The sequence below is a fragment of the Petaurus breviceps genome, unplaced genomic scaffold (genome assembly GCF_028583685.1).
Source record: "Petaurus breviceps papuanus isolate PSGF00001 unplaced genomic scaffold, PetGlider_PUasm1.0 140, whole genome shotgun sequence".
In the NCBI taxonomy this organism is placed as follows: domain Eukaryota; kingdom Metazoa; phylum Chordata; class Mammalia; order Diprotodontia; family Petauridae; genus Petaurus; species Petaurus breviceps.
Window position 1 is genome coordinate 33,122,587 of NW_027185698.1, and position 10,584 is coordinate 33,133,170.

Sequence of the window (10,584 nt, forward strand, 5' to 3'; positions counted from 1 at the left end):
AACTCATCCTCCAAACGGATGCCAAAATAATCCTCCCAAGGCAACAAGTCTGACCACATTCATTTGATACTCAAAAATCTCCACTGGTTCCCTAGGACAAAATGCAAAATCCCCAACCTGAAACCTTCTACAATCGGACTCCAACCTAATGACTTCGTGTATGCTACGACAGGGAACAAGCCACCCAGACTTGTTTCCTCATCTGTAAAATAAGGGATTTGGAGTAAATGGGCTAAGGTCTCTCTGGGCTCTAGATCTCAGATCCTATGACCTTCACTACGTAGATGTAATTATTTTTATCCTTACATGAGATATGGCTCTTCCATAAAGGCTTCTCTATCTCCTTAGGGGTCAGTGTTTTCCTCCTCTTCAAATTAACTTGTATTTAGTTCTCTGTGTGCATGTTGCTTCCTACCACCCTCTGCCCCCATCACCCCAAGGAGAAAATGTAAACTCCTTGGGGAGCTCTTAGGAAGCACTATTTCATTTCTGGTTAAGAGAGGGAGAGGAACAACACTGAACACATAATGTTTATGGAATTAAATTTATCACAGAATTTTTTTTCATGTCATAGCAATAAAGCCATATTTTAAATTTAGCCATTTCTGTATTTAAATTAGGAATGCTTTTTAACGCATCCTTGAACATTTCTCCAACCAACTTAGAAGGGTTTCTCCCCAGAAGGTGATAAAATTCAAGGATATGCACAATTAATAAACACATTAAAAAATAAAAATAGGCAAAATATAATTTAATGTTAAGAAAAAAATGTATTAAACTCATTCTTAAATGGCTAAAAAACCCTAACATTAAACAAAAAGAGAAAACTTGGCATATTATTTACACAAGAGATAATTTAATATTAACAGGTACAGGAAAAGTAATCATAATATCATAAAAAAATATCATAATTACTCAAATGAGTTTTAAAGGCACAGGACACAATGTTATTCTTTTAGACACACAAAGTCAACATACAAAATTACATATCTACCCCAAAAAAGGGGTGGAAATAAATTAATCATTCAAACAAAATATTGGGAATGCATTCTAGAGCTAGAATATAAATTTCACTTTTACCCACAGACCCCTAGTCATTAAAACTCAGACTGCAATTTTCAAAAAATCATTTACATGTTAACAGTAATCTGTGCAATTCCACAACTCAAGCTCAGGGCTGTGCTAAAAAAAGAGAATCCACATTGTTTCAAGCAACTGTCCATTATAACTCTTTTCCAAGCAAAACTCTCTTTTCAGAGGCCAGAAGTACTTTATGGCTTATTCCATTCTTCATCCACATTCTGTTTTATTGGTTTAGTGTTAACACATTTGCTTCCGATCTAAAACCTAAAAGAAAGACATTGTTTAAATTCCCACCAAAATAGGAAGAATTTTAAGTCAATTATGTTTTTCTAAAAACCTACTCAAAACAGGTTTTTAAATTTTATGATTTCATCATCTGTTAAAACCTGATGGCCCAGACACCAGGCATCTAGTTACCCTGCTACATGTACCCAAGTCAAGGACCAGTTTTAGCTATCTATACAGGAGAATGAAAGCTGCTCTCATCATGAGCTCTAATAACTCCACCTCTCCCTGCTTTCTTGTCCATTCCCCCTGCTCTGGCCTCACTTTTCTCCTTTCATAATTTTAACTCTATAGTTAACCAGTTCAATTCTACTCTATCTTCTACCCTGACACTACATCACCTGATACAACACACTCATGTCTTGCCAACACCCAACTTGGGTTACATTCACCATCTCCCTTCTTTGTTCCTACTCTTGTGCTGAACAATGTAGGAATAAGACAACTATGCCAACTGGGTCCAGTACAAATACATGCTATCTAATCTCTCTGATTAACTAATGCATTTTATTAATGGCTATTCCAAACCTCTTCTCTCTTCAACACAACATAAGTACTGCCATCCCTAACAGATATCCCTTACTCCCTAATGAGAGACAAAGGACCTCACATTATACTTTCTGAAGAAAATGGAGGATATCTGTCATGAGCTCCCTCTTCTTCCCAATTATAAACCTAAAATTCCTCAACATCATCTCCCACACTCTAATCACTGACAAAGAGGTGGCCATTCTCCTTGCCAAAGCCCATCCCTCTACTTGAGCCCTTGATCCCATCTTGTCCTATTTATTCCAATGATGTGCCCCTTTAAACATCCCTTCTCTCTCTCTTTTTTAAATAAATTGATTGTTTTCCTTCTACTAACATGCCCAGATACTCTCCATGCTTAAAAAAAATCTTCTCTTGAAGATTTCCTTGCCATTCCCTCAAGCTATAGTCCCACATTCCTTTACCAGTAAAACTCCTAAAAAAGTCAATTATCCTAGTTTCCTCTACTTCCTTACCTTTCATTTTCTTTCAAATCCATATCATCCTACTAAAACTGTTCTCTCCAAGGTTATCAATGATCTATTTGCTAGATCCAATGGCCTCCTAATTTCTGAACTCTCTACATCGTTTCTGACACTGCTAACTACTCCTTATTCCTTGATATTCTCTCTTCTCTGGGTTTCAAGACAATGTTCTCTTTTTTCTGACACATCTTCTCAGTCTCCTTTGCTGGATCACTATCCATTCCACTAGGAATAAGTATACTTGAGGGCTCTATCTTGGGTTTCCTCCATCTATACTTTTACAGTGAACATCAATTTCTATGGGTTTTATTAATATCTCTATATAAATGACTCAAAAGTCCATGGATTTAAACCACATCCCTCTCCTGAATACCAGTCACCATCACTAGCTACCTATGAAACCACTACAACTAGATATTGGAAAAGACATCTTGAACTCAACAGGTTCACTACAAAACTCATTACCTTTCCCCCTAAACCCATTCTGCCTCCTAAATTCCCTATTTTTGGTCAAGAACACCATCACTCTTCCAATCACCCAAGTTTGCAACCTCAGAATTATCCTTTATTGAATTTTCAGCCTCTCACTTCAGGTGCCAAGGTCAGTTGATCTCTCTCCACAATATCTCTCATATCCATGCCCTTCTCTCCACTGACATAATCAGCACCCTAGTTCAAGCCCCCATGACTTCTTGTCTATATTTCTACAGGAGCTTACTTTCAATCTCTTCCCCCCTCTAATCTATCTCCACAGAGCTTCCAAACTGAATGACATATTTTTGTTCCAAACTTGAGAAAGATAAATAAAAGGCTCACTCTTGCTTATCCTGAATCACATAGGTTCTGATTTAATAATAAGTAAAAAGAAACCAGCCATTAAAGATACTTCAAAAGTAGGCTGCTAAATATTTCAAATTTTAAAATATCATGAAATAAAACAGCATCAACTTATTGCTTAAAATTTCTTTTTCATTAATTAGTATTACCTTAAATATCATCCAAGGAGAGAGACAAGCATTATAGCACCCATAAACTGGGTAAATAATATCAAAGGAGTAAAAAGTGTCCACACAGGCCATAAGGCAATGTTGAAACTGAAAGAAAAGGAAAAAATGAGTCAGTTTCACTTTTTGAAAATAATATCTGTACAAAAGAATTTTTATTCCAGTTTAAATTGTGTTTAAAAGATTGACTTATACACTGCTTGAAAATATTCAACAAATAGCTACCACCTTGGTTCAGGCCCTAATCACCTCTCACTTAGAGTGTTCCCTTCTAATTGGCTTCCTGCCTCAAGTCTCTCCCCATTTCAGTCCAGTCCAGTCAAAAAGCATTTATTAAGCACTTAGTATATGCCGGGAACTGTGCTAAGTGCTGAAAATGAAAAAAAGGCAAAAAATAAGTTGAATACATTTTTCCTTAGCATTAAGTCATCTTTTTTTCAAAACTGATCTTTTTTTTTTTTTAACTTAATGTCTTTCTGGGTGGGTGGGAGTAGAATATGTTGGGAAATAGAGGCTGTAAAAATTTTTAAGTAAAAAGAAAACAAATTAACTTTAATATGAAAAGAATTTTTAACTTGAATGTCTCAAATATAATTATTTCTATAATGTTTATATGAAATAGAATTATCAACAGAGGAACAGGCTTATTACAATGGACATGAAATAATCTAATATCCTATAATTTGGGGTTACACAAGTAAGTTTTGTATATGTCCTGCAATTAGTTTCCCTGGCAGCAAAGCTGTAAGAAACAAAAGGTTCTATTCCACTGTTCCCCTCTACTCTTTTTCCCATGTCCTGATGAGGTTCCAGCGAAAGAAAGGGAAAAGAAATGTATTGTGTAAAATGTTAAAGAAGTACTTAATTCAGCCCTGAAGACTGGGGAGGGTCATTTTGTAGTAAATTGTCTTGACCCTAAAAGGAATCAGTTTTATACTCACTGTATGTTATCTCATATCCTGTCTTCTCTACTACTGAAAGGGCTTCATTGACAAAAATATCTACCTTAAGTGAGCTTTTATAAATGACTTTCTTTACTCTCGAGGCTGTATTTAGTTACATGTCTAAAACCAGAGTAACAGATCTCAATGTAGAAATATACCTTTCACTCTATCCAATGCTGCAAAAACTTGCAGAGGTCTATCTGACTAAATGACAAATGAATTATGTTGAGCAAAATAATGAATACTCTAATACTAACTGGTCTGAATGTTCAACAGTGGAGTAAATAAGTGTAGTTCTAACACGCTGTATTCCCTCAAAACCTTGCCAGAAAATGGTACTTCTGTAGAGATGAAGCAGATGACCTCCTCAGGTAAAAGCATAAAGGTTTTGCACTCTGGAAATGTAAATAGTTTTAAGTTTTCCACCCAGCATAGTTAAATTATACCACTTCACCTATTTAATTGTCAAGTGTAACTCTCAGTATCATTTTGTTAGTAACACAAGAATAAAAATTAATACTCATTAATTCCTAGTCTCTTCCTTTAAGAAACGTTAATTTCATTGGTGTCAAAAATTCCCAATGGTGTAGGCCACAAAACCCTTCACTGAACTTAAAACCGTTCTCATGAGTTGCTGTCCCCAGTAAAATTCATCATCTTGTGCCCAATTTTCCAATGATGAGCTGCTCCTACCTCAGCTAAGATTCGTGCTTAGAAAACAAACATTCAATAGAGGTAGCTTCTACTAGATGATTTAAAAATCAAATCAATTGTTAACTTTCCCACTAGAAATTTTAAAATATGTAATTCTATCTAACTCAGATACTACATGGAGATAAATCTGAAAAACATCCTGATTTCTATGTTTTAAATGGGATAGGAAAATCAATTAGTAGTCACTCAGTCTCTTTATCAAGTAGAGATATGGCAGCTAAGGACTAGTCCAGTTTGGAATATAAACTTTCAAACATTATAGAAGATGATGGAAGAGCATTACTTTAAATATCACCTTGCAAAACAGTCATAAGTGGCAATGGAAAAAATGAGCCTATATAGAAAACTTGGTATAAAGCAGGAAGCCAAATCATCCCAAGAACATTATAATGAAACTAAAAGAAGGAAAATAAAGAGGTAAAATATAATTTGCCAACATTTCTACAACAAACTATTCTCATTATCAAAGACAGTGGACCCACATTTGAACTCTAATCTGTTAATCCCTGATGCGAGAGAAAGTGAAAATGGCACTAAAGAATATGAAATTGAGGGTGGCTAGGTGGCACAGTGAATAAAGCACCGACCCTGGAGTCAGGAGGACCTGAGTTCAAATTCGGCCTCAGACACTTAACACAAATACTAGCCATGTGACCTTGGGCAAGTCGCTTAACCTCAATTGCCCTCCAAAAAGCAAAAAAAAAAGAAATTGAGAAAAGGGGATGAACCAGAGAGCAGGTACAGAAAGAAATCTGTTCTGGAAACAGCACATTTTGAAAACGTTAAGGGATAAATTTCCAAAGATATCTAAAAGAGAACATACTAAAAGACTGGAAAAAAAATCAGATGATATTATTACACATAGAAAGGTGATCAATATCTTAGTTATCTATACAAAATCTTTATGATTATGCACATATTGAGGTTAACTGACATATATATGAAAAGGGAATAGGCAGGCTTCTCTACAGAAGATGAACACAACTGAAAGGTAGAGAACATACAAAATCTCTACGGTTTGATTACAAAAATCATTTGGTGAGTCAAAATGCAATCTTAAAAACTGTCCTCCAACAAGTTATCTCCCATGTATGTTAAGATCATATAATGTTTTTGATGGACGCAATCAGAGATAACTTTATTCAATGATCTTATTACTGTAAAGCAAGGCACAAAACAGAGAGACATGCCAATCAGTTATTTATTGATCTCAAGAAAGTGTCTTGCACCTAGTCCCAGACAGTAGTGGGATTACCTAGAGATAGTAAGGTTTTCCAGATCCTACTTGTATATAGTAATGATGGCATTAATTCCCACACCATAAGGGCTTCTTAATGAAATTCATGACCACTCAAAAAAATTGGTCTAACAATCTATACAGGAATAAACAGATGAAGCCTGCAGCCATCATGATAGTACATTAAATCAGGCCTAGAGCTGAGCAAAAGAAAGGGAGATAGACTGCATGTGGGAAACTACAATGCAATCTCAATCTGCTTCCAAATCTAAAAATCCATTTTCTTCAACAACCACTTGTTTATGATTATGCTACATGGATGGAAAAGATTACAACAATTAAAGGATCATTGTTGTAGGTGGCCCAAAGGAAAGAGAGAAATGAGTGATGCGAGTAAGAAGAAAACATATAATCAGCAATGGCTCACATAAAAGAAGTGGTGTAAAAAGTCTACCTAAGACATGGGCTAGGAATAGATCAGTACAGCCTAAGTACTGTGATGGTCCCCTGGTAAGGTAAAACACAACAAAAATCACAGAGAAAGGTCCCTAGCATGTGGGCTGGGTCGTTTACTGAAAATTTGTATGACAAGAACTGAACAAGAAGGTCTTCACATGGACAGCTTGTGTCTATACTCAAAAGGGGGTACATCAATTAGATCATGGGATCCACTAAAATAGTAAAGTATGAAAATAAGATGGCCACTGTTTCCTCAGCAGAAAACCATACGCCCTTCTCAGCAGAGGGGGAGGTGCTTGTAGATAGAGAACACTGCACACTGTCAGACACAGTCTCTGTGCTCTTGGTTTTGCTCATTATTAAAGGTTGTGGGGAAGGCATAATGGAAAATGATAATGGAATAAAAAATAAAAGGTCCTAGAGAAAATTTAGGAAAAACAATTACATTGCCATGATTAGCACAAGTATTATACTTATGAATATAGAGGAAGTGCTGCAATATGTGAAAAGGAAATTTGTAGGTTTCCATGACAACTGATCAATATAACTCCACCTCCTCCAGGTAAATTCCTCCCTTGCCTGGCCCAGCTCTAAGATGAGCTTTATCCAAGGTGTACTTCTTCCTTCCTGGGGTCTGCACCCCACCCCGTATTGCCTCTCTCTGCCAGCAGTGGCCAGTTCTTCATCAGTACAGAAACCTCAAGGAGTCCTGGAGTGGATTTCCCTGCCCATCTTGGCAGCCATGTTCAACATAATCCCCACCACACATGCCCCACCTGCAAATACTGCCAGTTCTATCAGATTTCAAATTTTAACAATTTATAACTATACAAAAATCAATGCAATATGAGATGTCAGAGTCTCAGACACTGAAAAAAGGAGAGGCATACAGATCTACTTTAAAATGTTATGTTGTATTTTGAAGTTTTTCCAGAAATGAGATATTATTAACTGTGTTTTACATCAAAATTTACTTACCAAATTCCTGCTAAAATGAAAGTAGCAGTTGTAAGAGGTATTAGTACTGGATATTTGACATCATAGTCTCCAATTCCACAATACCATTCCAGATACAATATGCAGTAAAATGCAATAGCTAAGCTTGTGATCAAAAGGCCAATGCCAACCAGAAGCCACCTGAAGGAAAAAAGAAGAGTGAACAAATGGTTACAAATTTCAAAAATTTCATCCATTAAACATGAAATCAAAACCACTGCCTACAAATTATCAATTAAAGAAAATAACAAATACTGGGGCTTCTGGAGAAAATAAAAACAATCTGATGACTGTCCTTGCCCTTGAGAGCCCTGTAATCTTGTTGGGGAGCCAAGGCCTAAAGGCAAGAAAGAACTAAGTAGCAACATAAGATAAACCACTCTTAGATGTGCTGGGAAGAGAGGGAGGGTAGTATGCGGTGACCATGAAAAGGGGACTGAGTAGGATTGACCTAGATAACCAGAAGAACCAGGGAACAGAAGGGTCATGAAAATGCAGGTGTTTGGGAGAAGGGAATAGTGAAAAGCGTCAAATGCTGCAAAATCCAAAAAACAACAAGGATACTGGGTTAGAGTGAATTAAACATAACTAAGGAAACATTATACAAAAAGACTAAAATAATATATGTTGAAAAGATCTAAAAAACAAAATTTTGTTTAATGTTAATTAATTCATTTTAATGCCTACCCAGCCCCATAGAAGACCTGAAAAAAATGTAAAAGTAAGGACTATGATCTTGTGTTGTTAAATATAGTCAGACACAGGGCAGCCAGGTAGCACAGAGAATAAGAGCACCGGCTCCAGTGTCAGGATGACCTGGAGATCGAATCCCGGGCTCAGACACTTAGCACCCACCCAGAAACATCTGGCTGTGTAACCTTGAGCAAGTTACTTAACCCCGATTGCTTAAAAAATATATATATAGTCAGACACTAAGTACTGGTTAGTTTTTCTAAATTACTTTTAACTCTATTTTTAAAAATCTTTGTTAAAAGGGAGGACTGACGCTCAGAGAGATGAATCAACTTTCCCAAGGTGCTGCCACTTTATCATCTGACCCCAAGCCTGTTCCTCCCACTGCCCCCTCTTCCTCTCAGATGCTCATTCTTTGCCCCTCTCCCTTACATTCATGGCCTAGTCACATATTTCAGGCCCAGCTCAGCCACAAAAAGCTCTGAAGTTTTTCTGGACAGCACCTTGTCATATCATCCTTTTTTCTCTAAGCCTTACAGCTCACAGAAGAGCTCTGAAACAGGAAATCAGCCAATGTCATATTTTCTTTCTTCTATAGCCATGTCATATTTCACTAAGGAGTCTGTAAGGTCCTTGAGGACAGGAACTGTCTTCCATATTTTTTTAATATTCCCCATAGATGCCAGTAAGTAATTGCTGAACTGAACCCAACTTATATTAAAAAAAAAAAAACAGCTCAGATTCTATTACACTTTTTTTCATTCTGCTAAATTATCTTGATTTTCAAATAATAAATCACAGAAATAAAAAAGATACATAGATATGTAGATGCAGCATGTAAAATGGATAGAGAGGGCCGATCTTGGAATCAGAAAGATTTGGGTTTTAGTCCCTCCTCTGACACATACATACCAGCTATATGACCCTGAGAAAAGTGACCCCTTAATATCTCAGTGCTCTGGACAACTCTAAGATCATAAACTGCAAAGGTGCTGACCTGCAGTGGTACAGGGAGGGAGCTTCACCCAAGTAATCCTTCTTACCTATGAAATCACATGTCTGGTGCCTGTCTTTATAGAGCTATAATGTTATATTATGTAATAGATACACCTTACTTTTTAGAATGCATTGTTACAAAAAATTAGCTGCAATGTGAATTTAATAAAGTATACTTTTCTCTTACATTAATAATTAGAGATGATTCTACTGGAGAAATAACGTGAAAATTATGCACCGAAAACATATGGTAAAAAAGAGATTAACATGGTAGTTGTCTCCAAAGTAAGCTGCATAGTAGAATTGAAAAGTAGTGGTTTTGAAATAATAGGTTTACTTTAAAATATCTAGATTATATAGGAATCTTCCCAGTGGGACCTTGAAAAGAACTTATGCTGTTTCATTTGTTGACAGAAGCAAAACATTAAAAATAAAGCAACAGATTCACTAAAATGTTTACTTACAAAACTGAATTTCCTTACCCACTTGTTTGTATGTTTTCTTTCACAGTTTTAAAAAATTCAACATAATATGTCACAACAATGGATGCCAAAATCCAAAAGGCAGAATGGATATTAAGTCTTGGAAGGGGTTTTTCTTTTTTCTCAACAGCAGTAGATTCTTCTGCAAATAAGAAGTAGTTTTGTCCAATTTTATAAACATAAAATGAAATAATGCATCATCTATTTTAAGCAAAATACAGTAGTATCACTTCTAAAGAACCTAGATTGTCTCTGCAGTAGATTAAAGTAAATATTAGAAAAAGAATATCACTGATCTCATCATTAGGCTCTTAACATGTAAAAAACAAAACAGGAGAAAAGGAATATGATTCTCAAAATACTGGACTGTTGATTTAGATGAAATATTTTTGAGGCTAATATCAGTTATACTTGGATACCTTCTGAAAAAATGAGATCTTATAGTGCAGGGATTATTTTGTCATTTGGAAAATGATCTGATTCTGTTTATCATCAATCTGAAGCCTGAATCCTTACTAAAGGTTAAGAAAAATAAAGGAGGGCGGCTAGGTGGCGCAGTGAATACAGCACCGGCCCTGAAGTCAGGATGACCTGGGTTTGGATCCGGCCTCAGACACTTAACACACACACACACACACACACACACACACACACACACACACACACACACACACACAC

The 10,584-nt window shown here is 36.1% G+C and overlaps 1 protein-coding gene across 2 annotated transcripts in view; it reads right to left on the reverse strand.

Annotated features, from left to right (window-relative positions):
- Positions 1 to 736: 736 nt before the first annotated feature.
- Positions 737 to 10,584, reverse strand: part of TMEM128 (transmembrane protein 128) — a 480,334-nt gene continuing 470,486 nt past the window's right edge. For both annotated transcript variants that reach the window (XM_069069983.1, XM_069069974.1), the window contains 4 exons: positions 9,907 to 10,048; positions 7,718 to 7,876; positions 3,368 to 3,475; positions 737 to 1,347 (listed from right to left, as the gene is read on the reverse strand). In XM_069069983.1, coding sequence (XP_068926084.1) covers positions 3,376 to 3,475; positions 7,718 to 7,876; positions 9,907 to 10,048 — 401 coding nt within the window. In that variant the 3' untranslated portion in view covers positions 737 to 1,347; positions 3,368 to 3,375. The remainder of the gene's footprint in view (positions 1,348 to 3,367; positions 3,476 to 7,717; positions 7,877 to 9,906; positions 10,049 to 10,584) is intronic.